General features: G+C 46.3%; 1 protein-coding gene across 5 annotated transcripts in view; it reads right to left on the bottom strand.

The window, feature by feature from the left end:
- Positions 1 to 24,113, bottom strand: part of Myh13 (myosin heavy chain 13) — a 62,861-nt gene that overhangs the window by 15,100 nt on the left and 23,648 nt on the right. For all 5 annotated transcript variants that reach the window (XM_040748898.1, XM_040748900.1, XM_005067604.4 and 2 more), the window contains 15 exons: positions 20,881 to 20,999; positions 19,865 to 20,014; positions 19,591 to 19,761; positions 18,632 to 18,941; positions 17,322 to 17,395; positions 17,132 to 17,219; positions 14,899 to 15,016; positions 14,012 to 14,135; positions 12,915 to 13,051; positions 12,274 to 12,529; positions 10,001 to 10,243; positions 7,270 to 7,446; positions 6,229 to 6,374; positions 5,994 to 6,084; positions 4,828 to 5,217 (listed from right to left, as the gene is read on the bottom strand). In XM_040748898.1, coding sequence (XP_040604832.1) covers positions 4,828 to 5,217; positions 5,994 to 6,084; positions 6,229 to 6,374; positions 7,270 to 7,446; positions 10,001 to 10,243; positions 12,274 to 12,529; positions 12,915 to 13,051; positions 14,012 to 14,135; positions 14,899 to 15,016; positions 17,132 to 17,219; positions 17,322 to 17,395; positions 18,632 to 18,941; positions 19,591 to 19,761; positions 19,865 to 20,014; positions 20,881 to 20,999 — 2,594 coding nt within the window. The remainder of the gene's footprint in view (positions 1 to 4,827; positions 5,218 to 5,993; positions 6,085 to 6,228; positions 6,375 to 7,269; positions 7,447 to 10,000; positions 10,244 to 12,273; positions 12,530 to 12,914; positions 13,052 to 14,011; positions 14,136 to 14,898; positions 15,017 to 17,131; positions 17,220 to 17,321; positions 17,396 to 18,631; positions 18,942 to 19,590; positions 19,762 to 19,864; positions 20,015 to 20,880; positions 21,000 to 24,113) is intronic.

Genomic DNA, 24,113 nt, shown 5'->3' with positions numbered 1-24,113 from the left:
CAAAAAGGCGAGTGGGAATGTGGAAGTGGGTTCCTGGTGCACAACACTGGAATTGGACGTTTTGATAGTCTGGCTTCTCGTTGGGCCAAATGAATACACGGAGCATATAAAGGTTGGTTTTAAGAATCATCATTTTGAATTTGCTTTATTTTTTGTGTACGGTTGCTCTTTAATGAACAATAATGTGGAGCGTCAGCTTTGATAGGTCTGTATCTGATGATTAGTAAACCAGTTTCTGATATGATGCCACTCACAAGAACCCTGGGATCACAGTGGAAGAGAAGCAAGTCTATTGCCAGATGGCTACTATCCTCAAGCCCCATGTTCATGCTTAAGTGTTTCTTTAAACACTGCATGGTTTGGGGGTTATTGAGATGAGGGAGTCAGTATCCCAGCCTGTCTTCCCTCCTCATAACAATATTGAATAAAGTGAGCATGTGCTTTCCCTTAGACTGGAAGCAGCAGAAGCAGAGGTGTTCAATCCAAGATGATCCTCAAGGAGCTCCAGACCTATTTCAGGATGATGCCCAAGGGAGAACTTCAGCAGGGGAAGGGTCTGCAAGGCATGATAACTCACAAATAGAAAACTCAAAGGACACAATAACTTAGAAAAAAACATAAGGCAAATACAAACGCTGGACTTTAAAACTGAGCACAGAGTGACATAAAGCCATTTCAGAAGTAGGATGCTGTGAGGTGATGCTTGACTTCTGAGGTGGTGGTATCAAGGGGTGGTGAAACTTTTTATGAGGCAGGGCCTAGTGAGAGGTACTTAGGTATATCTGAAGGGATTAGTACTGGTCTCCTAAGACTAGATTAGTTAGTATGAGTTGATATAAAATCGACTGGCATCTATGTTCCTCTAACAAACACTCCTACCACTGTGCTGTCACGTGCTGTGAGGTCCTTACTTGAGCTAAGTAAATGCTGATGCATTTTCAGAACTATAGGCTAAATAAAACTCTTTACTTTATAATGTACCAAGCCTCAGGTATTTTACTACAGAAATGGAAAATGAGTTAAGGAAGTAACCAGGTTTGATTCCCAGTATCCCTGTCAGGCAGCTCACAACCACTTGTAAGTACAGCTTCAGGTGATCCAATGATTCTTCTGGGCTCAGTGGGCACCTGCACACATATGCTCTCCTCCAATAAAATAAATCTTTAAAAACAGAAGAGAGAAAGCAATACTATGTGAAACAGACCCTAAAAATAGACAGTGAAGGAGCCTGTGGTGGTAGCTCAAGGGTAGAGCATTTGCCTAGCATGTTCAAGGCCCAGTGTGTGTGTGAGGGAGGGAGAGAGGGAGAGAGAGAGAGAGAGAGAGAGAGAGAGAGAGAGAGAGAGAGAGAGAGAGAGAGAGAGAGAGAGAGAGCACAAAGCATACGATATTCCACGGGGCTCATTTTTCTTCCCTGTCTTCACCTCCTGCTCCTGTCTGGTACACTTCCCGACCTCCTAAAGATCCCCTTGAGAGGCTCACATGCCCACTGGGGTCAGCGGTCCTTCTCCCAGTCCAGCTAGCCAAGCAGTTCCAAGTATGTCCTGGAACACCCTGAGACAAAAGCAGCCCTTAAATCAAGGAGGCCATGATTGCTCTCTGAGGAGGATTTTGTGTGAAGTCACAGGGAGGGAGCTTTGCTGTGAAGGTGGTTGGGTTTAAGTGTCAAAACCTCCCTTTGCATGAGTCCCAGGGAGCGTGAGGAGCCCTAGAAAGTTCCACGTATGGAGGGAGGGGAGACAGAATATATTTGTGGATAAGCATTTCTGGGAAATGACTTAGCGAGGCCTTAAAGGAAAGGAGACCCTGTGTCCCAGGCTTCAGTGATCTGTGCCTTTTCTTGCTTACTTTCACATCTGTAATAGTGTGCTGGCTAGTGACAGAACGCTGTCCTGCATGTATGAGGGCCTAGACTCCTGCCTCATCAAAATCTCTAAGCAAGAAAAAAGAAACAAGCAACTTAATGCATGTTCATTACAGGCTTCATCTCTCTAATTTTGTATACACATAGTCCTCAGTATTCCATGTACTAGCATCCTTAGATCGAACTCACAGCAGATCCAAACAACTAAAACAGCTGTGTGGTGGCCCATGCCTTGAAATCCTAGCACTTGCACTTGGGAGCTGAGGCAGGAGAGTGCCACAAGTTCAGGGCCACTCTGGGCTGTATAGGAAAAACTTGTTTTTTTTTTTTGTTTGTTTTTTTAAAGATAGAGAATGCCCTTTCAATAACTGGGAAACACACAAGATGGAGACAGAGACACAGAAGACTGTACACACACACACACACATCAGAGAGTGCAGGCAAGGAGAAAGGAAAGGACACATGTAATCACCTTCACTAGTTCAGGGCATTATCTGAACAGGTTTTGTGTGAGGAGTTTTAACTGAGTTTAAAAACACACAAGTTGGGTGTTGGTGGTGCACACCTTTAATCCCAGCACTCGGGAGGCAGAGGCAGGCGGATCTCTGTGAGTTCAGGATCAGCCTGGTCTACAGAGCAAGTTCTAGGACAGCCACCAAAACAATACAGAAAAACTTTGTCTCGAAAAACAAAACAAAACAAACAAATAAACAAACAAAAAGCACACAAACACTAGTCCTAGGTGGTTACACTGTGACTGTGAGGTGGTAAAATGTTTATACATTTTTTACTATACCAATTAAAAATAAATTTAACTTAGACTAGGGCAATGGCTCAGTGGATAAAACCACTTGCCCTGAAAGTCTGGTAGCACGTGTTCCATTCCCAGAACCCCCTGTGGAAGGGAAGAACTGACTCCCAAAAGTCATCCTATGACCTCTACATATGTATGTTCCTACACACATCTCAGGCACCTTAATAATTAATATAAGTAAATAAAAAACCCAAAGAAATGAAAATATTAACAGCAAATGACCAGTGCTTAGCACATCCAGATTACTTTAGCTTTAGTTTGCCTCAGTTTTAGGGTTTTCTGAGACAGCATCTCCCTGTGTAGGCCTGACTGGTTTAGAACTTGCTATGAAGGTGGCCGACCTTGAACTTATGGCAGTCCTCCTTCTCTGTCTCCCAAGTGGTGGGGTCACAGGTGATCACACCCTAGACTTTTCCTTCTGGTCATTATTGCCCGAATAACAGAACATAATGACTTGCATAGATTTTATATTTACATTAGCTGAGGAGTGTGAGTTGAAAAAGATTTAAGTGGGAAGGTGTACACAGGAGAGAATGTGTGCATGTTCTCATGCCGTCCTATTGAGGCCCTGCACCATGGCTTTGGTATCCATGGAAGCACTGGAACCCATCCACTGCAGATACTAAGAGGTGATTATTCCTTTCTATTCTCTCCTTTCCTCCCTTCCTCCCTTTCTCCTTCTCATCCCCCCCCCTTTTGTTGAGACTAAGTCTCATATAGCTCAGGTTGGCCTCACTACGTATCTGAGGATGACTTTGAACTCCTTTTTTTTTTCCTCAGACAGGGTCTATATAGCTCTGGTTGGAACTCAAAATGTAGACCAGACTAGCCTCCAACTCACAGAGATCCACCTGCCTCTGTCTCCTAAGTGCTCAGATTAAAAGTGTATACTACCACACCAGTCTGATTTTGAACTCTTGACCTTGCCTCAGCCTTTCAAATGTTGGGATTGTGGGTAAGCGCCACCATGTCTGACTTGTACTCTCTTTCTCTGTAGGAAGATTATTTATTTTATTTTTATTTATGTGTATGCGTGTTGGTGCAGGATGTGTGCACATATGTGTAGGTGCCACTGGAGGCCAGAGCTACTAGATCTCCTGGAGCTAGGCTCATATGCTATTGTATAGCTACCAGACTTGGGTGCTGGGAAATGAACTTGGGTCCTCTGCAAGAGCAGGATATGCTCTTAGCCCTGAGCCATCTCTCCTGCCTCTTATCTGGAGTTTTATCTTCAAGATCTCTGGCTCTGCTATCTCTGTCTCAAGAGCCTGCAACTACCAATGACCCTGAATGCTAATTTCACATTGACTGTGTCTCCCAGTGACAAATACTGTGTGCTGAGAAAGAAGGTGGCATAGAGGAAACCGTAGCCACAAAGCCTAGGTGTTAACTAAGCTGTGAATTCGGTTCTAGGACACACCGGATGGATTGGAAGAGTCAGGAGGGAAACTACGACTTTGGTGGTAGATCACTAAACCAAGTTGGAACAATTTTGCTTTGCATTTTTGTGTTTTCTCCAAATCCATAAGTTGAAATGAAATCTCTATATATTGATAGGTAAGGGCCTCTGGAGGTGGGTGGTAGTTAGGTCCCCACCTTCATAGGGAGTGACAGTCTATAAAAGAGGTGAGACGATGGGTATGTTCTCACACGCCTTTAATCCCAGCATTCTGAAGGCACAGGCAGGCAGATCTCTGTGAGTTTGAGGCTAGCCTGGTCTACGTAGTGTTCCAGGCTATCCAGGGTTGCGTAGATAGACCCTTTCTCAAAAATAAATAAAGAGCTGAGAGCTTGCTCTCTTGCTCCTTGTGACATGGGAGGACATGGAGAGAAGGTACCGTCTTTGAAGCAGAGAGTGAGTCCTGGACAGACACCGAGTCTACTGGTCGTTTGTTCTCAGACTTTGTAGCTCCCAAACCATAAGCAATGCTTTCTTTGTTTATAAAATCACCCAGTCTAAGGTATTTTGCTGCAGTAATCTCAGGTATTTAGGACATGTGGCTTGAATGAATTTGAGGAGTTGGAAAGATCGAGAGGGGAGAGGGGAGAAGGTAACAGTTTAGAACACAGAGTGAGTTTGGGACATTAAATTCCACTTGCTCACAGGGTGGGAAGATATGACTGCCAAGACCAGGAGGGTTAGTCATACCTTGGACTTGGAGACTGCTTCAATGTTGCTGGCCATGTCATCGATCTCCATCTTCAGCTCGCTCTTCTCCTTCTCCAGCTTCTGCTTGACCCTCTGCAGGTTGTCGATCTGCTCCCCAAGCTCAGCCACGCTGTCTGCGTGCTTCTTCCTCAGGGTGGCTGCTGTGGCTTCATGCTGCAGGGTTGCCTCCTCCAGGTCCCTGCGCATCTTCTGGAACTCAGCCTCTCTCTTCTTGTTCATCTCGATCTGGGCTGCAGTGGCCCCACTGGCTTCCTCCAGCCTCTCACTGATCTCCTCCAGTTCCCGGGCTAGGTCTGATCGCTGCTTCTCGATTTTGGCTCTGACTGTGTGTTCTGCCTCGATCTCCTCCTCCAGTTCTTCTGTACGGGCCTGAAAGGGTCAGTGTAAGGAAAGGTTGTTAGGTAGAGAACAATCAATTCCGGAGCGACTAGGAGCTAAAGGAATGGAGGTAGGCAGTACAAAGTTGAGAATGGGTTATGATTTAGTGGGGGACAAAAGGCCAAAGGCAGTTGTTTGGAAACAGCCGAATTGTTCATCACTAGGGGAATGGTCAACCAGTTGTGATGAGGGCTTGTCCTGATGCCGAGCAGCAACGCAATGCTGCAGCAAGTCCACCATGGAAAGCCCTGCAGGACATGCTGATATTTGAAAGGAATAAGTTGCATTCTGTGTTTAGGATGAAGAGACTTACACTCAACATATGAAGAAATGTGAATAAATTCTTGCATATATGCCATATCTTTTCTCTGAGTCTTCAGTATATCCATAAACACATAGCAAAGGGATCCTGAATGATCCATAACTACAGGAAACCAGCAGTTCCTCCTCAGAAGACTGGGAGGGCCCGGGGCTTAGGGACACTGGTCAGTGCATCTTTACCAGCAACAATTGGCCTGCTAGATCACATTCTGATTCTTTCAAAGGAAATGTATACTTAAATGCCACTTAGAAATTTTAAAATATGTATTTCAGGAACTACGGACAAAGGCCCGCTGTGGTGGCATGCTGCTGACGTGGGGAGGAGAAAGAAAAGAAAACAAAGAAAGAACAGCTCTGATACAACAAGGAAAGGAAAGTGGGGGAGAGCAGGCTGGGCATTTGCAGGCAACCCGTGTGGCTGGGAGGGCCCTGATGCTGTCCGTCACCTGCAGTTCTTTGATCTTCTTTTGCAGCTGCAGGCTGAGGACTTGTTCATCATCGATTTTGGTTTGTAACTGACTCATTTCAAACTCCTTTCTGCAAGCAGATAGAACAACAACAACACAAACAAAAAAAAAACAAAAACAAAACAAAAAACACAGAGTGAAGCAAAGGCCGTTGAAGGGGGACGCCCTTGGCTTTCGGGCTCAAATGGAGGGGGTAGAGCACGAGTCACCCTACTTCTTGAGTTTCTCCTCTGTTTGTTGCTTGTCGTTCTCTAGGTCCATGATGGATTCCTGGGACATTTTCAAGTCTCCTTCCAGCTTCCTCTTCACTCTCTCCAGGTCAGCCCGCAGTTTCTTCTCCTGCTCTAAACTGCCCTCCAGCTGGGAAGACACAGGTGGAGAGAGAGGCTGGGACAAGGCTGAGGAAGCAGGCTTACCAACATCAGCCAGCATTGTCACACTCACGCTCTGGAAGGAAGGAAGCCGCACCTTCTGTCCCCCACTTCCCTGTTCCGTATCTTAGGGGGTGGGGTATACTGGAGGCCTCCTGGTACCTCCATTCAGCCCATTCCCGCTTGACCTGTCCCAGGCCATGTCTCCCAAGGGAACACGTGACAGATACTGTGGAGGCCTGTCACTCCTCAGCCCACCTATATCACTCAGCCCTCAGGTCAGTCAGGCAAGGAACTCAAGTGTGTGTGTAGGACTGGGCTCAGGAAAAGAAGGTGTAACAGGGAACATGCCTACCTTGGCCTTGTTAAGGTAGAGACCTATGAAAGGTCTAGTCACCAAAGGGACTAAAAATGGCTAACTTGAAACCTGGGTCCTACATCATGAACAGTAATTCATCATGAAGGAGAAACAGGTTCATTTTTCTAGCCATAAATGGAAGCATTTGGGGGGGGGATTACATGTAGAAGCCAGGGCCTCATGCATGCTGTCCCACTGAGCTATACCCCTGACTAAAACGAGTCTTTAAACACTGTAGAGAAGAATTGGAAGTTTCTGAACCCAAATTGTCCACAAGTGGATGGTAAGGACAGCAGCAGTTTGTTTTACTGAAAATGTTGTGTGGAACGCTGTCCTTAGATGTCCTCTGAAGTGGGAACTGAGACCTCAGAAGGTCACGTGGCCTGCGTGTCACTTCAGATGTGTGTGTCTGGGATCGGGGCACAGCTGGGCTCTGGACTCAGGCTCTGACTCCAGCATCTGAGTTCTCTGGCCTGGTTCCTACTCAGCCCATTCTTTGCAAAGCACAGAGGTCACGTGTTCTCACGTCATCTGTCTGCTGCTCCAGCTTGACGTTGATCTTGATGAGACCGTTGACTTTATCCTCTTCAGCCTGGAGGTCATCCAGCGCCTGCTGATGGGCCTCTTGGAGAGATTTCTTTTCTTTCGTCAGTTTAGAAATGTTTTCTTCAAGCGCTGTCATTTCTTCAGAGAGATTCTTCACCTAGGAGTAAATCAGCACCTCATTTAATATTGAAACAATTAATCCAGTGGCTCCCAGCAACAGAAGCTGTGGTGGCTTCCTGTCTCTCTAGCTGCCTAGCATTCAGGGACAGCTAGCTTCTCAATTCTTTTTCTTAATTTCTTTTTTTAAATTATTTTGATTTTATTTCATCTTATTTTGGGGAAAGGTCTTTGTACAGTTCCCAGGCTGGTTCCAAATACCCAGGCTTAAGAGATCTTGCCTTGGCCTCCTGAGTAGCTGAGACAAAGCACATAGGTCAGCCAGCCTTGCAGGTTTGTATGACACAAGTCTCATGTGGCCTAAAGTGACCACATCAAACTTGTTATCAGTCAGGGCCGTCTCAGACTTCCAACCTCCCTGCCTCTCCCTTCCAAACGCTGAGTTGTAGGCATGAGTCACCATGTTTAGTTTTACATGGTTCTGCGATCAAACGCAGGGATTCTCCCATGCTAGGCAAACACTCTACCAAGTGAGCCACAGCCCAGCCTTTCCACTTCTAGTCTTCCTGGCCTGCCATGGCGTCTCAGATCCTTCCAGTAGGACTGTTTCTTTCAGAGTACACTCCCTATATCTCACTAGGAAGACACTTTTCAAATGCAAATCCACTAGGTGTGAAGGGCAACACATCAATCTGTCAGTCTGTGTTTCCTCATCATATACCTCCGAGTGTTTATCAGATGGGCTGACGGGGCTTCGGGATGAAGCAGGAAGGGGAAGGAGAGGCCTGAGGTGTGAGGCATGAAAATCTAGATGTGCTGACAGGATGGGGCCTGGGCACCATGCACGGAGCTTTCAGGCATTAAAAAGAAACTTCCCTTGAACAGCAGTCTTCCAGGTGAGAGGTCGTTAACTCTCACCTGTGACCTGACTCCAACCACAGATACATTTAAGTTATAAATTTTTTGAAACGATATCAACATTGGAAAATAAGAGTCCACACAAAATCTGGAGTTTAGGCTTCTTGTGGAAGTCCAAACCTCCGGCAGTGCCAGCTTCGCCTTCCCATCTGACAACCATTTGCTGGGGTTGAGTCATGGCTGCCACCTGTGGGCAGCATTTGCCGCAGTCTCCACCCTCCCTATTGTCTATTTCCACTGCTATTGTTTATCCGTCACTGACTCTGAGGTCAGCTGTCATTGTCATCTCACACCCAGCAGACCTCCCCCTTCGGGTAGCCCTTGTTAGGTGAACCATGCCAAGTTTTTAGCATCCTTGTGAAGCATATACTTTTGCGCTGTGTGCATGGACTTTTCCTATGAGCAAATGTTACCACGCTGCTCATGTCCCTCACACTTCTCCCCACTGAGCACTGGGTGCTTCACATTCATCCTGGGTACCAGATTCACCCAGCCTGGGGCCCCCAGTGCTGTATGGTTCCCTCTGTGTGACCCCATCACATTCTTCCTCTCCACCCTGTGACATGGTCCCCAGCTCTGTCTCAAGCAGAGTTGCTGCAAGTGTCCCTATATATGCAAGCACTTTTATGTGTGTTTCCCAAGCCACGAAGAGAGAAGAGACTTCCTTGGTTTACATCCAGAACAGAATTGTGGGTTCATAGGGTTTGTAAATTCCTGTCTCTCTCCCTCCTTCCCTCTCTTTCTTTCTCTCCCTCCCTCTCCCTCCCTCCCTCCCTCCCTCCCTCCCTCCCTCCCTCCCTCCCTTCCTTCCTCCCTCCCTCCCTTCCTTCCTCCCTCCCTCTCTTCCTTCCTTTTTTATGCAGGGTTTTTATTTAGCTCTGTCTATTCTGGGACTTGTTATGTAGACCAGGCTGGTCCCAGACTCACAGAAATCTGTCTACCTATGCCTCCTGAGTTCTGGGATTAAAGGTGTGCCCCGCTACCTTTAAGTTTTGTGTTATTTGTGTGTGTGTTTTGCCTGCATTTGTGTATATCATGTGTGTGCAATGCCCACAGAGACCAGAAGAGGGCATCAACTCTCCTGGGAAAGGAGTTACAGATGTGTAAACCACCTTTGGAAAAGCAGCCAAAGCTTTTAACCACTGAGCTATCTCTTCAGCCACTACATTCTTAATTGGACTAAGTAATGCCAACTGGCTTCCTCTGCATCCTTCCAGTAATACATGAAGGTCCTTGTAACTCACTTTTGTCCAACCCTTGCTGTTACCCAGTTTTCTGCCTCCTCCATCATCTACCTGACTCTGCCTGCATTTTTGTTGGCTTTCCCTGCACTTGGTAAACGAGAGACAAAGATGAGCAGGGCACAATCCTTGTTGTCAAGGAAATATACAAGTTAGCAACACTACCAGGGAGAGTTGAGGAGATGCTATGGCACTTGGTAAACAAGAGACAAAGATGAGCACGGCACAATCCTTGTTGTCAAGGAAATATACAAGTTAGCAACACTACCAGGGAGAGTTGAGGAGATGCTATGGAGTGGAGGTCGAGGAGGAGGGACCGGACCTGCCAACTGCTTGTTATGTAGACCAGGCTGGCCCTAGTTCCTGCCTCCCACTTCTAGGCCATGAGTGAGGATTGGTTGAGAGCCTATGAGGAACCTTCAGTGCCCCGCTCACCTTGTTCTCCGTGGCGTGCTTCTCCTTCTCAACCTTGGTCAGGGTCAACTCCAGGTCGTCGATGTCTCTCTTGAGAGAAGAGCATTTGTCTTCCAGATTCCTCTTCTTGGCAACCAATTCAGCATTCATCTCCTCCTCCTCTTCCAGCCTCTCATTCAGCTCCTTGACTTTTGCCTCCAGTTGGATCTTGCTTTTGATGAGCCCCTCACACCGTTCCTCGGCATCCATCAGATTTTCTGTTTCCTGAAAAAGCCAGGTCACCGGAAGTTCTAGTCAGCTGCTTTGTAAACCCTGGGAAGGAAGGGCTTGACCCTATGGAAGACCACACCTAAGCCGAGCTGGAGTGGGTGAAGTGCAGGTGTACACAGGGGTTTACACATATGTCACGTATGTGCTCTCTTAACTACTGAGGACATCATTTGACAGCCAACCGTTCAAAGTAATTTCACATGAAGGCATTCATGGAGGTGCAGGTTCATGGTAAACAAGAGAGCCTTTAACTTTTGGTGAGTGTGGTGTCTGGGTATCTCATTCTCCCACCAGTCAAAAAATCACGTGACCCACATGTACTCTATGCTGTACATAGCAGATCAATGTTTTCAAAACTCTACTACATGTTAACTTTCAACAGAAGGGGGCTGTCCATGTGCCCTTGGCTGTGCTTTCTCCAGCAACAGGATAGGAAATTAGAAACACATGAATAGTTGACTGAGAAAGTCCATGTCCAGGAAGACTGTAGCATGTTTTGAGGATGGGACTGAGACTGGCTAATTATGTTTTCAAGCTAACCCAGCTGCTGCCTTCCCACCGTAGAGGATGTAAGCCCTAGATACACAGCACAGGGAAATGGATGGAAGAGCTGGGAAGAATCCAAGCTATGCGTTCTAACCCTCTCCACACCTAAGCACATGCTGAGCACTTGACACGGGTCAAGCCTCGGATTCCTTGACCACCATCCACCCTGAGTCCTGGTACGATGTTCACTTTCCGATGGGAAAAGGAAGGCAGAACGAGAACGGACTGGGCTGAGGCGACACTGCTAACAAGTGGGGCACCTGGGAGGTCAACCCTGCAGGTTCTTGGACATCCTGTCCTCTGAGCCTGGGAGGGGATGCTCCTGTGAAGAGCGCTGTCGCCACCTGGCAAATGTAAGCCAGAGCGTGCGACTCTGTCCACATTAGGCGGAGACACAAAGAAAGTCTCTGAGGGTTCATTAAGGGAAAAACTTATAAATTTCACAGAGAGGAGACAATTATGCTGCTGGAATATTGTGGCCTGCAGATGTGGCTCTGCCCCCCCCCTCATAATTTGGATAAAAATGAATTCTCTGAAGCACTTTTTGGAGCATGATCATATTAATTGAAAATCGTATGTGGAGAATTACTTTCTGTTTTCAGTTGGGTTATTTAATTTTGATGATTTATTCTTACTGATATATTTTTTTAAAATGTGTGCATTTAAACTTAAAAAAACACTTTATGTGTATGAGTGAGTGTTTTGTTTGCCTGCATGAACGTGCAACAAATGCATGCCTAGTGTACAAGGAGGTCAGAGGGAGGTGGATCCCATAGAACTGGAGTTACATGTGGTTGTGATCTTCCCTGTGGGTGCTGGGAACTGAACCCAGGTCCTCTGCAAGAGCAAGTGTTTCTTATCCACTGAGGTACCTCTCCAGCCCCAAGATGTACACTTGCCCCCCCAACCCCAAGAAGGGTTTCTCTGTGTATCCATGGCTGTCCTAGAACTCACTCTGTAGACCAGGCTGGCCTCAAACTTAGAGATTTGCCCTCCTCTGCCTCCTGAGTGCTGGGATTAAAGGCGTGCGCCACCACCACTGGGCTAAGACATGCACTTTTGAAAGATTTTTTTGTTTTTGCTTTTTGCTTTTTTGTTAAGACAGGATCTGATATTGTTACCTAAGCATCTTAGCTTTCACTGTGTATCCCAGGCTAGCCTTGAACCATGGCAATCCTCCTGCCTTAGACTTCTGAGTAGGAATTAGTTATGTCATACCCAACTCTGACAAATTTACACTCTTAGCCTTCATGTTTACTGAAAAATATGTCAAAATCTACTGTGGAAGACAAAGAGGAGACCAGAGAGAGCACGAATTCACTCTGCCAACGTGTTTTCTGACAGGGTAGTACTGCAATACTCGGCGTGACCACTGGGTGGCACCACTGCCTCTTAAATAGACAGCTTATGGGGTCCTTCCTGCTCCTTCACTGTCCTGGGAATCTGTGTTTTGCACTCTCAGGTAGAAAAAAACTTACAGTCTGGACTTGCAACTGGAGGTCATTTTTTTCCTGCAGCAAGGAGACCATTTTCTCTTCTAGCTCCTTCCGGCGAGCCTCAGACCTAGCCAGTTCTTCCTTGGCCCGTTCGAAGTCTTCCTTCATGGTGGCCATCTCCTTCTCAGCCTCTGCGCTCTTCAGCAGGGGTTTGATCTTGAAGAACAGGCTCATCCAGGGCCAGTGCTTGACATTCATGAAGGAGCGGACATTGTACTGGATGCAGAAGATGGACTCCCTGTGCACCCGCAGAACTCGGATTAATTACCCACAGCACTCTTAACCTGTTTTCCACTTGAACCCTCTGCCCCCCCCCCATCATGTGTCTGCTTCCCACGTCTCTGTGAACCGATGGAGGGCAGGGTTCATTTCCATAACCCCAGTGCACAGGACAGCAGTGCAGTCAATGTGGCCAAATGATTGATCGAATGAATGAATGAAGAGTAGGTGAATATTCAAAGACTCAAAGCAGGAAGTAATAACTAGCAGCTGATTAGGAAGGGTAGGCCAGAGATGTAAGACTGCCTACCTTCTCTCCATCATCTTCTTGAACTCCACCCTCATCAGGTGGCCCCTGCACACAGCCTGAGTGCATGTCATCAGAGAGGTAAGACTCTGCCTACCTTCTCTCCATCATCTTCTTGAACTCCACCCTCATCAGGTAGCCCCTACACACGGCCTGCGTGCGTGTCATCAGGGTCACCAGCTTCTCATCTCTCATCTCCTCCAGAAGCCCCAGGAGCCCGGCTTTGAAAAACACCTGTATCAAAAGAGCGAGAGCCCATTTCATCCTCAGCAGGTGTTCAATCAGCCTCAAGATGGAACCCGTTTCTTCCCCAATCCAGCCTTGACACCGAGTGTTTCCAGGCCTCACTTCCCCGTGGCTTTGCTCTCTGTATTTGCACCTCTCGGGTTACTGGTAAGACAGTGTGCTCTCATGTGGGTCCCAGGCCCATCAACCACCTGGACTAATTCTGCAGAGACCACATCACGGCAGTCAAGATGCCCAGATTCTGAGATAGTCACAGGTGCATCTGTCTCCCACCTCCCGGGCTCTTTGTCCCACCCTCAGACCCATTGACCCTAGTGTCCCCACTGTCCTAAGCAGGAGCATCCCCTGGACCAGCTGGCAGCCCAGGTTCTTCTTTCTTAGGAGCAGGCTGCCATGGAAGCTAGCCTTTGGCACTCAGTGCTTCTTATGTGGCTTACCTGTCCAAGTGGCCTTGAGTATTTAGCTGCCCTTGGCACCCTGGGACCTCTGATTCTCTGACCTCCTAAGATCTCAGTGAATGGAGTGCTCCTCCTTATCAGCTCCCACTTTAGTTATTGTGAGAAGTCAGTGAAACTTGTCTGGATGGCTGTGCACTGGGCACACACGCACACCCACAGTGATTAGAAGTCCTTCCATTGGTCCTAATGACCCTTCTCAAGTCCTCATCCACCCCGGAGTTTGTCCTATGATCTATGCACTCTGGGATTTTTCCCCCTTTGAGAGTCTCTCTCTCTCTAGGGCACCAGGGGTCTCCAGATTGATGCTCCATTTTCTAACTTACTAATTCTTGCCTCTTAAAGATCAACACAGAGCCAGAGCTGTCAGCCACAGTCCCAGGGCTCCTCTGCCTGAGCTAGGAGTCAAGGTTGGTCAAGCTGACCAGAAACAAGCCTCTTCCCTCTGACTGGCTGCCAGGGTTGAGGGAGTGTCCAGGCCACTGCCTCTCACCTTGGTGTGGCCAAACCGGAACTGCTCCCGGTCCACATCGATGGAGTTCAGGAGTTTCTCAGAGGCGTTCTTGCTGTCAATGAACTGCCCTTCAGGGATGGCACTGGCATTGAGGATCCGGTATCTGGGGAGAAGACAGTGTTTTTGATCTTTCAGAATGTCCTCATGCCTGAGACTAGACCTTCTAGAACTTTCTGCTCCAGTCTTAAGAAGGTGAATACTGTGCTGCTAGTCTGGGAGTGGAGAGTCCAGGGGTGGGTCCCGGAGTGTGGAGGAAGAGAAGCATGAAGGATGGAAGATGAGCTGAGCACATATTTCAGAAAACTTGTCTTCATAAGAAATGGCTCTTCTCTGACCTGGAAGAGCTTTGGATTTAGCTGTGGCTTCGAGACTTCATTCATCCTACCTCTCAAGGGGTCTGAACTTCCGGAAGGAAAGAGGTGTTCCTACTAAAGCAGTGGGTTTCACCTGGCAGATTTGGCTTCCAGGGAACACCTGGTAAGGTCTGGTACTTTAGACAGTCACAATGCGGGAATGTGGTGTGTGACTTGGTAGCAGCATCTTTGGGTAGGGGCTAGAGATGTGGGTAGTCTCCTCTAACATACAAGAGCATCTCTAGACAAAGGATCATATAGTTCCAGATGCCAATCACGATGACACGCTCCTTTAGAGCGACTGTCAGGCTAGGTCTGACTATGACTGATAGATCAGTTAGGGCCATCCCAAGACTCACTGTGGACATGGAGTTGTCATTCTGGCACAACAAAGTCCAGAAACCCTGAGAGTCTTGTTAGTTTTCCAACTTCCGAGGCAAAGGGTGCTTTGGATGGGGTGTGTTTGCAAAAGTTATCCTCAGAGGAGATAGACACGGGGAAGTGGTGACCTACCGCTGTTTGAAGTCAGCATAGAGGATTCGGCTGGGGAATCCTTTCCTGCAGATCCGGATGCCCTCCAGGACCCCATTACAGCGGAGCTGATGCATGACCAAGTAGTGGTCCATCACTCCTGGGGGAAGAGGGGAGTGGGAAGTGGGTGACTTTCATTATTTGTCTTTAATGATCTGAAACATGATGAACTTAGTGTGTTGATATCAGCACTAACTGACTCCAACTTCTATAAGAAGCATCACAGAGGAAGTGTTCCAGTCTTCCGGAGACTCCAGCACCCCAAGGCTATAGAAAGATCTTTATCCTGCTAGAGGTCCAGTATTTAACTGGGCTCCAAGGAAAGGCAGGGATGTGTGGAAAGGCCCCGGGACTTCTTGTTAGACGGCCTGGAGAGTCTTCCCATCTCTGCTCTGGGGAAGCCGGGGATGAGTAGAAATGTTGGGGCCAGAGGGATAGGAGAGACCAGTGGCAGAGATGCCATGGCCATTCTTGTTAAACAACCTAACCAGAGGGTTAAAGGAGAGATAATATGGCAGTGGTGAGTTCTCACTGTAAGCACCCTGAGTTGCTGGGAAGAACTGGGGATAAAGCTGTGTTTGACTTCGTCTTACAGAAATTTCTAGAATGCCTACAGGCTTTCCTGCTTGCTCCAAAAAGAGATCCTTGTAACAGTTTTCACAACTTGACTAGAACGGTAGCCCCTCCCACTGCAACAATTATCATCTTTCACACCTAAATTTATTAACAACAGGATTTATCTTATTTGCCTTAAGCTAAACTTTGTGCGGCTGGCAGCTACAATACCAGACAGTGCAGATGCAGAACACTGCCATGGCTGGGGATTTCCTGCATAAAGACTGGTTAAGGCCAAGGAGGAAATATATCTATCAGTATTCCAGAAGCGTTGTGAAGGAAACCTTAGATATCTAATCTGGTTCCCCTCCCTCTCCTCCCACTTTTGTTCCTTTCTCTTTTGATGGTAATGGCTTCATTTTACTGATATTTTGGAAAAAAAATCCATTTAAGTAACTCTTAAGATTCTCAAGATCCAAGGGTGCCGTTAAAATTTCTCTTCCAGCTTTATCACAAAATGAAATACTCCTTTTGGAAACCTTCTGACGTTTCTACTTCTTGGTTATATTAAAGAAAAAATTTAAATATACAAATAAACTTTCCTACTTCTTTAAAAAACCATATTGGTATTCCTTTCTCTTGATTTTATAACATGCATTATTTTTAGTTTATATTTTTCAATTTTTACATTTCTTCTTAATATTCACTGATTTTTTGTTTTAGCAGATATACAAAACATTATGATTATGCATATTAATGAGGTACAGGCTATTTCAGTACATGAATGTGATTCCTACTGGTTCAAAGCCCAGCTGCATTATTTACCAGCTGCATGAAAGGGGGCCCTTCTGTGCCTTGAAAAAAAAAACCTCCAAGGACATGATGCTCCCAGGTGTGAATTGAGGTTTATTGTAGATATGCCTGGAGAGCATAGCCTCAGGCATCTGGAATAGGGAAGAACACATAGCCTCAGGTATCTGGAATAGGAGAACACATAGCTTCAGGCATCTGGAATGGTCCAGACTGAGCATGGCTGGCAGACTGAACCAGGCCATGAGAGAGGAAGATAAGAGAGGTGGGTGAAGGGAGTTCCTCAGAATCCAGAGACCAAGAATAGGTAGCTGAATTGGCTGGGTTCTATAGGAGCAGGGAAGGTGGGGGAAGGAATGTAGGCTCAGGTGCTGGAGAGGCAGAGGGTAGCAGGTGGGGTGAGAAGTGCTGAGAGGAGGGAGCCTGGACTCTGTGTGACAGGTGTGGGTCAACGCTGAGAGGGACTGGAAGCCAGTGGTCCACTTTGATATGATAAATAGGCACCTGGGTCATGGGCTAATGGGTGAGCATAGGTCCCTTTTGCTAGAGTAAAGGGAATGACTCCTTTTAACAAACAGGAACACCTTCTTAAAAGTCAGGGAATGATGGCTTTTGTCTAACTAAATGCCACACTTTGGGAAAAGGAGTTTAAGACCTAACATATCTAGGATTTCTTTATTTGTAAAATATGGAAAACGGTTGCTTCTTCTTCGTAAGATATAGGATTGAGTCGAAGTGAGTAACAGTATTAAAACCCTAGTGTGTGGTAAGGAGCCCCACTGGCCCATGCTAAGTAACTCCACGAGAGTTCTGTTCTCTTCCAAAAATGCTAGCCTGGGTTGTTACTCACCAGGAGTCTTGGTCTCATTGGGAATCAGGCATCGGACAAAGTGAGGATGGGTGCTCCGCAGGTTGGTCATCAATTTGTTCAGATTTTCCTGGAACACAGACCAAAGCAAGCACATTTCTCTTAGCACACACCATTGCACTGGGCAAAGAAACAAGTGAATGGGGAAGGTACTGAGACAGAATCCACATACCCTGAACACAGCCGACACGGTCTGGAAAGAGGAGCCCTTCTTCTTCCCGCCCTTCTTGCTTCCTGCAGAGTCACCTGCAGAGTGACACACGGAGCTGGGGTCAGGTGCAGCACAGGGGACCCACAGAAGGGGCCAGGAGTGCCTCATCCCAGCCCCACCACAGCCACAGGAGTGCTGGCTGCATTAGCCCAAGGAGCCAAAGCTTTCTTGGCTTGTTCTCAGCACACACCTTAGCTGCCCAGATATGGGGACACTCAACTTTATCACTGTGCTAATGGGCTGGGGTGGGATGTGGTGACATTTATCTGGGAGCATAATGCCCATTCCTGGTGTAGAGGGACAGGTCCTTTCCTCAGGGACTCTGACATTTAATTAAATGGGTTGAGACATCCATCTCCATGATCAGAGTCTCTCCCATATGTTCTCTACTTTTATTATTAATTAATTATTCTTGGTTTTTGAGACCAGGTTCTGCTATGTAGCCCAGGCTGGCTTTGAACTTGCAGCAATTCTTCTGCCCCAACTACACCAGAGCTGGGGTAGTAGGAATAGGTCTCAATACCCTGGAATTTGACTTCATGAGAGAGAAACTGAAAATAACAACACTACATTTTTTAAAGAAAATTCTATAGTCTGTTTTCTTTTTCTTTTCTGGGAGAAACAACCTAGTTCCTTATTTTAGCTTGAAGTCAGTGGTGTTTGGTCTAGTTTTACAGAACGGCTCTCTTTTTTTTTTATTTAGCCTCTGGAATTTAATCATGATTCAGCTTGGGGATGAAATATTCTCTTTGTTTTTCTTGTACTGATGTCACTTGTCCCTTTCTGTCCCCAGGGGCTTCCAGGAATGCATGTTTGGGTCAGCGAGGAGGGTAGATCAGAGGTTCCAAGGACCTTGGGATGGGAATGGTGAGAGTATGGTGTGTATGGGTTATAGCGGTGATTAAGGTATTCTTAAATTAGATAGTAGTGATGGTTGCCCAACATTACAAACATAAAAAGAAACCCACCGAACTTTTTAAGTACGAATTTTGTTGTATTTTTATTCTATCTTAATTTAAAAAAATCATTGAATATCATTAAACAAAATCATTAAGAATTATTAAACGAGATATTGACTACCACATCCAGTTTACCTAGTTTAGAATTCAATTTACCTCCATGGAGTTCACTGTTTTAAGAGGAATATTTGGAATATGAGGAAGAAAAATGGAGGTGAGAACCTGAAACTCATGTTGGGTTGTTTTATCTATGATTGGCTTTGGTGTGTGAGTAATTACACAGAGCTTTCCATGAGGGAAACAGAATCTCACCTGCTTCTGCACCAGCATAGTTGGAAAAGAGGAAGGACAGCAGCTTCAGGGAAGACTTCTGGTACAGTCCCACCACGGTCTCATTCAGGGGGTCCTTGTTCTTGTCCAGCCAGCCGGCGATGTTGTAGTCCACAGTGCCAGCATAGTGCACCAGCGAGAAGTGGGCTTCAGCCTTGCCCTTGGCAGGCTTGGGCTTCTGGAAGTTGTTGGATTTTCCCAGATGCTGGTCATACAACTTGTTCTTGAAGGAGGTGTCTGTCGCCTTGGGGAACATGCACTCCTCTTCCAGGATGGAGAAGATGCCCATTGGCTAGAAGAAGGTAGATGGAGATGGTGTCTTCACAATTAAGAGGCCTTGCCAGGGGCTCCATAGGTGGAGATAGCAAAGATAAATCCTTTGGTGCCACTATTGTGGCGCTAAGAGTACTGGACTGTGAGCTGCAATAACAAGGCTCCTGGTGTGTTTGATGCAGTAACAGAACAGTGGTAGATACCAAGAGTGCGGTCTTGCTGGATATATTAGTCTGAAACTATCTGTCTGTTTCAGATTCCCAGGTGTTGGGATAACAGGAATCTACCAGTATTCTCAGCATGGAAGTTCTTTGTAAAAAGTTAACTTTATCTCTTGCTTTTACAGCAACTTTCCACTAAGAATGCCATTGTCTCTGGCCTCTCCTCTTTGAATGTTGAGGCATGTCAGTAGGTAAGAGACACCACAATGCATGCTGGGATTCCATGGACATGCTTATTGGTCCTGTATTTTAACCACTCAGGCACCTACTTAGGTGTGACAATGGTTCTGAGTGCTTTCTGAGTCTCCTTCTTTCAAAGCTTACCATTCTGCAAAGGGGATGTTATCTGAAGGGGAGAGGAATTAGGGGTGCCCACCTATGAGCAGAGAAGAGGCAAAGGAGAGAAGTGGGGGTGTCCACCATGGAAGAAGGAAAGAACATCCCTACCTTCTCGATGAGCTCGATGCAGGCGGCCAGGTCCATCCCGAAGTCGATGAACTCCCACTCGATGCCCTCCTTCTTGTACTCCTCCTGCTCCAGCACGAACATGTGGTGGTTGAAAAACTGTTGCAGTTTCTCATTGGTGAAGTTGATGCACAGCTGCTCCAGGCTGTTGAACTGGGTGCAAAAATGAAAGAATTTAAGTCCGAAAAAAAAATCCCTGTGAGTGAATTTGGAAACAGAGTTAAGAGTAAGCCAGTCATTTGCCTAAATAGCTCACATCAAAGATCTCAAAGCCAGCAATGTCCAAGACCCCGATGAAGTACTGTCTGGGCTGTTTGGTGTCCAGCTGCTGGTTGATGCGGGTGACCATCCACAGGAACATCTTCTCATAGACGGCCTTGGCTAGGGCGCCCACAGAGTTGGTCACCTTGAGAAAGGACCATCCACTTAACATTCATACTAAATTATTATTATTATTATTTTTGGTTTTACGAGACAGGGTTTCTCTGTATTGTTTTGAAGGCTGTCGGTTCAGTCCAGCCTCGAACTCACAGAGATCCGCCTGCCTCTACCTCCTGAGTGCTGGGATTAAAGGTGTGCGCCACCACCGCCTGGCTCATACTAAATTATTATTCCACACTCATTGGTTGCATTAAGTTGAAGCATGAAATTGACATCATGATGGTCAAAAGTAGTCGAATGTTGACAATTTGGCATCATTCAGTATCTTATTAAATATTTCTTAAGACATCTGTCTAGCTCATGATAGTCTCCTATCTCTAAGAACAATTCCACTGTAAACATAGCTTCTTAACAGTCATGGATATAGCGCATGACAGCCCTGGCTGTGCTTCATCCTATCAGAGGAGAAGGTTTGATACAGGTTGGATGGATTCACGTTTCTTGATAGAATTTGGAATTGGGATCAAAAGATAGTGGTCTGAATCTCAGCTTGAAAGTGGAAACATGGTGGCGTAAATCTGAAAGCTCTGAGGGATGTCTCAGTCGGGAGGAGAGGAGGAAGCTTATCTAGCAAAGACTCAACAGAAGAGAGATCTGATAGCATGAGGAACCACAAAGAAGAAGTCAGAGAGAGGCTGCCCAGCCTTCCTTTCCTGGGTCCCAGTCCTGATAGCACCTAGTGGGCAAGGCTGCATTGGCATCCCTTGGGTCACCTTGATGTGGATGTCAGTTTCACACAACTTTCCAAATGTAGCTAGAAGAACACTGCAGCTGCAAATGTGCTTAAGATAGCAGAGCATCTAAGTTAACCAGATTCTGAGGATCTGTTACCTGCTGGACATTCTGTCCTTTAGTGACGTACTCATTTCCAACCTTCACTCTTGGACAGCACAGGCCTTTCAGCATCTCTGCAGAATTCAGTCCCATCAGGTATCCGGCTTTGTCGGCCACTGAAGGAAGAGGAGACATGGTGCTATGCAGAAGCATAAGCCACTGGGCTCTCCAGTTAGCCTAGGCTCCTCCCAGAAATGTATTTCTTAGTCCGTTGTCGTCTCTCTGTATTCTCTTGTGTTACCAGGCCTGGACTTTCCTATAAAGCTTCAACCCATAGCCCAGGGGACTTTTGTTCTCTAGAATTCCCAATCTGTCTCCTAGATGCAAGTTTTTCAAATAGCAAGCTTGTGTTTCCCTTCCTTTTTTAAGGTACTGGAGCTGTCATCCAGAGCTTTGGGCTTGCGAGTGCTCTACAACTGAGTACATGCCCAGACAATATGCTTCTTGACTAATTTTTGACATTTCAGCTTCATTAACATAAAAGCCAGTGGGGAATAGTAGTGTACTCCTTTAATGCCAGCATTTGGAAGTCAGAAATAGGCAGATCTCTGTGAGTCTGAGGCCAGCCTGGCCTACAGAGTGAGTTCCAGGACTATCAGGACTATATAAAGAGATCCTGTCTCAAAACAACAGCAATTGAAACAACAACAAAAACTCCAAACCTAAAAGCATGTTAGCTCTACAGCAACACCCGTGAGTCCCACAAACCACGAACCAAAAATACTAAGAAAAACATTACATCTGGGTGGGCTAGATGGCTCAGCAGGTACATTCTGCCAGGCCTAATGACCTGAGTTTGATCTCTAGGACTCACATAATGAAAGGCAGGACCTGAATCCTTCAAGTTGTTCTTAGACATCAATACCTGGACCCTGATGTGCAACTCCCCCACACCCAACAACATAAAAGTAGTACTTAAAGAAATAATTGTATTGCCAGTCACAGTGGCTCACATCTTTAATCCTAGCACCTAGGAGGCAGAGTGAGATAGAGCTCTGTGAATTTCAGGCCAGCCTGGTCTATATAGTAAGTTCTAGGCTAGCCAGGGCTACTTTGTATGATCCTATCTCAAAAAGACAAAAACAAATAACAAAGTCATCTAGAGAGTATTTACAGTACATTGGACGGTGTACATCAGTTGTGCACAAATACTACCACAGTTTATACAGGCGAGTTCGGCTGCAGAGGGCTTCAGTACATGCTGGTTAATTTCTGTCTGCTTGACACAAACTGGAGATACCTTGGAAGCAGTAACAAATGAGGCATTGCCTTCTTCCGATTGGTCTTGTGGACCATCATTTTTTTTTTTTTCGAGACAGGGTTTCTCTGTGGCTTTGGAGGCTGTCCTGGAACTAACTCTTGTAGACCAGGCTGGTCTCAAACAGTGATCCACCTGCCTCTGCCTCCCAAGTGCTGGGATTAAAGGTGTTTGCCACCAATGCCAGGCTGTTTTGATTGCAAATTGATAGAGCTTACTGTAGGTGGTGCCATTGCTATGCACGTAGTCCTGGGTTGTCTAAGAAGGCAGCTGAATATGAATCTAAAAGAATACCAGGAAGTGGCTTACCCCCATGGTCTCTGCTTAGTTCCTGCCTCTGTGCTTTGAGTTCCTGCTTTGGCTTCCCTCAATGGTGGACTAACCTGTAAGCCAAATAAACCCTTTCCCCCCTTGAATTTCTTTTGGTTATAGCTTTTATCAGAGCAACAGAAAGCACACTAGAACATAATAGTTGTAGGCAGTCCTTGATACCTAAGCATGGGAAATGCAAAATGACAACTGCAGATATGGTCCTGTAATCAGTGTACATTGACTGAACAGCTGAACCAATCAAGAAGGCAGAGAAATGCTTCTTCCAGGAAAGCCCTTCCCTGACTGGAACTCTCATCTTGGTTCTGGTTGTAGAGGAATGTTCATTAAATCCCAGGGTGATATTTTTTTAAGTACTTTATCAACAACCACATGCACACTTTATTCTGCTCAGACTATCACCTCTCTTTGCTTTGCTCCCATAAGTGGATGGGACCAGTTATTCATTGTTCATCACTCTTATCCTTGATAACTCCATGTTCACTTTATGCCCTCCAATCGCTGGCCTTTCCCTTGCTTCCAGCAGCTATGGAACAAAGCAAAGAGTCTGGACTCTGGGATCAGACTGCCTGGTTCCAGGCTGAACTGCCCAGCTCCAGATTTTGTTTTTCCATGCTTTAGTTTTGTCATTTGCAAGATTGGAGGCTAGTGACAATGTTGGGGTTCTAGGGTTATCAGGGGCCATGCCTGGGGTTTTGTGAGCTCCCAGTGGACTACTTTTGATACACAGATTGGAATCATCATCATAGGTGTTCATGCCTGACTACAGTTCCCCACTGTCTCCTTTGTTGGGGTTCTTTTTTCTCTAAACATGAAGTACATGATCTCTAGGGCAGGACCCTGGTGCGTTTTCTCCAAGGTCCCAAGCTTGAAGTAGGCTGAATGTTGACTGATTTATCCCCCTGCTACTTGGAGTGTCAGTGGTTTATGTGGTTTCCCAAATGTAAATGTGTCACACATCCTTTTTTGTGTGTAGCCAGAGTGGACCATCTCTCTTCCTCAGTTTCAACTACATTATCTCTCTTGTATCCCTGCTTACCACAGTGTGTCTGCCTCTCCCTATATCTTTCAGAATCCTAACTATCCTTCAGAGTCCAATTTACTGTCCTCTACTCTAAAAAGCTTCCCACAGTTACCCTGAGCCAAATGTTCCCTGTTCTGAATTCTGTTTCTCTTCCTACCATGTACCACTGAGGTAGGCAGGCATCTAAGATAGCTCCCAAGACAGCTCCTGTGCACATCTTGTGTAATCTTCCCCTGAGTGTGGGTGTGATCTCTGAGTATATGGGCTATCATACCCAGGGTAATGCTACTGACCAGGTGGTTTTACATTGACAAAGGGGGGGATTAATCCAGGTGGAGAGAAACAAATCAGGTGAGCCTTAACACACACTGATAAAGTCCTTTAGATCCTAACCTTTAAGCCATGCTATAGAGCCTTGATGCCCCCGGGCTTAACCAACCCAAATCACTCACTGTGGGGGTAAATTAACAGGTAGGATTATTAGCAGAGGTGGGGAATGGGGGGGAGGGGTGGGGGAGGGGAACCCACAATTATTCATGGAATATTTAGGATGCATATGAGAGAAGAAATGGCCAAAGAATAGGCACCATCAGGTGGTGTGAGTTCTGTTGACTTTCC

Source organism: Mesocricetus auratus, unplaced genomic scaffold (assembly GCF_017639785.1).
Source record: "Mesocricetus auratus isolate SY011 unplaced genomic scaffold, BCM_Maur_2.0 Super-Scaffold_100007, whole genome shotgun sequence".
NCBI classification, from domain to species: domain Eukaryota; kingdom Metazoa; phylum Chordata; class Mammalia; order Rodentia; family Cricetidae; genus Mesocricetus; species Mesocricetus auratus.
The sequence above is the reverse complement of the archived record's forward strand: the minus strand, read 5'-3'. Positions and strand labels throughout refer to the sequence as shown.